The 1,955-nt window shown below is 57.5% G+C and overlaps 1 protein-coding gene across 1 annotated transcript in view; it reads right to left on the bottom strand.

The window, feature by feature from the left end:
- Nucleotides 1-78: 78 nt before the first annotated feature.
- The window catches only part of GUITHDRAFT_141501 (hypothetical protein), a gene marked incomplete at both ends in the record, with an annotated part of 3,060 nt that continues 1,183 nt past the window's right edge, over nt 79-1,955 (bottom strand). The window contains 5 exons of the mRNA XM_005828950.1: nt 79-108; nt 466-512; nt 567-1,023; nt 1,208-1,300; nt 1,448-1,533. Coding sequence (XP_005829007.1) covers nt 79-108; nt 466-512; nt 567-1,023; nt 1,208-1,300; nt 1,448-1,533 — 713 coding nt within the window. The remainder of the gene's footprint in view (nt 109-465; nt 513-566; nt 1,024-1,207; nt 1,301-1,447; nt 1,534-1,955) is intronic.

Raw genomic sequence — 1,955 nt, forward strand, 5'->3', positions numbered from 1 at the left:
GGCGGAAGGGAGGAAGGAGGGGGTAGGGCACTTGGCTAACAAGAGGGTGCAATGTCTGCAAAGAAGGTAAGGATGTAATTAGATACCAGTTCGAAACCGCGGTTGCTCCTTGGAATGCATCGGGAGCAGCAGGAGCAGGAGCAGGAGCAGGAGCAGGAGCAGGAGCAGGAGCAGGAGCAGGAGCAGGAGCAGGAGCAGAATTTGATGTCTGGACGTGACATGATCAGAAATGTTTCAGTACATTCGCATCTCGCATGTGAAAGACCTCATGCTCCTGCGTACCATCACTTGACCTTTTCCGCCGCCTACCCGCCTTTCCCTCCTTGTCCCTCTATCCATTCAATCACCTTGATCGAAGCTTTTCCGACTATGTCCTCGTCTATTCTTCTCCCTCCTCTCTCTTCTCTCCTCCCCTCTCTCTCTTTCTCCCTCCTGTCCTCCTCCTCCTCCTCCTCCTCCTTCCACCTGTGCAGTCTCCGCAGGTCTCTCGTTGATGATCGAGAACTTGCTCTCTGCCCAGCAGGGGTCAGCACAGGAGCAACCCCGGGACCTCAAACTCTTCTCACTCGGGGGGTAGTCGTAGCGGATCTCCTCCTCCCTCCTCCCCTGCGCTACCGCTCCTGGGCTTCTGCTAGACAGCAGGACGGAAGGGCTTCTCCTGCCGACGTACACCAGGAGGTAGACGAAGATCAGGATCCAGCTGAGGGCGAGGCAGGCGAGGCAGATGATGGACAAGATCAGCTTCGCGTCTCCCTGGCACTCTGCCACGTCCCTCCAGACGCCCTGGCAGCCGATCAGCCAGGCCCCTGCGCCCGTGCCGATGAGGAAGAGGAAGAAGGAGATGGTGAGCATGAAGTAGAAGATGCGTGGCACGCGCTGCTGCTCCTCCGCCGTCAGCTCCAGTGCCCTGGCCTGAATCCGCTGAGGAGAGGAGGCGATCAGAGACGAGAGGGAGGAGAGGGAGAGGGTATGAGTTAGTGAGGAGGCAACGGCAGAGAGGATCAAGCGGTAGACCGAGAGCTCCTAGGCCAGGAGAGTGGAGGAGGAGAGCGGAGAAGAAGAAGAGAAACAGAAAGGAGAGGATGGCGAAGAGAAAGAGCGAACAAGAACGTATGAAGAAGTGCAGAAGCAGGCAGAGCAGGAGGTTAGCAGGAGGAGGAGGAGGAGGAGGAGGAGGAGGAGGAGGAGGACAACAACGACGAAGAACCTGGTTAGCCGGTGGATCGCGGAAGATGAAACGTAGGATGTCGAGACTAGAGATGGTTTGCGGGAGGTTGCGGGAAACGTCCATGATCCTTACCTAGATGAACATTTCAGCCTTGCTTCCTCCTGCTCCGCGCTCCGTGCTCCCTCTCTTGTCCCTACCCCCGCTCCCGCTCCCGCTCCCGCTCCCGCTCTTTCCTTCCTCCTCCTTTTCCCCATCCGCCCAATGTTCTAATTCCCTTACATAATCGTCATTGGAGAGCAGGAGCTCCTCGATCGCCTCATACACGCGAGAGTTTGTGCTCAGCCTCGGAGGAGGAGACTTCCTTTCTGCAGAGAGACACGATGAGCATCAGGAGAGAGGCCCGACGGGAAGGAGGAAAAATCAGGAATGCGATGAAGGACGAGGGTTGAGCGAGAAAGGACAAAGAAACACAGTGAAATCAGGTGGTGATGGTGATGGTTGCAGAGGATAGGAGGCGGTGACAGCTGAGGAGGATCAGGAAGGTGAGGAGGGAAACAAGGAGTATGCAAAGGAGGAGGAGGAGGAGGGAGGAAAGGAGGAAGAAAGGAGGGAAGTAGGACGGGAAGTGGAGGAGGAAGTAAGGGAAAAGGGAGGAGGAGGAGGAGGAGGAGGAGGAGGAGGAGGAGGAGGAGGAGGAGGAGGAGGAGGAGGAGGAGGAGGAGGAGGAGGAGGAGGAGGAGGAGGAGGAGGAGGAGGAGGAGGAGGAGGAGGAGGAGGAGGAGGAGGA

The sequence above is a fragment of the Guillardia theta genome (assembly GCF_000315625.1).
Source record: "Guillardia theta CCMP2712 unplaced genomic scaffold GUITHscaffold_55, whole genome shotgun sequence".
NCBI lineage: Eukaryota > Cryptophyceae > Pyrenomonadales > Geminigeraceae > Guillardia > Guillardia theta.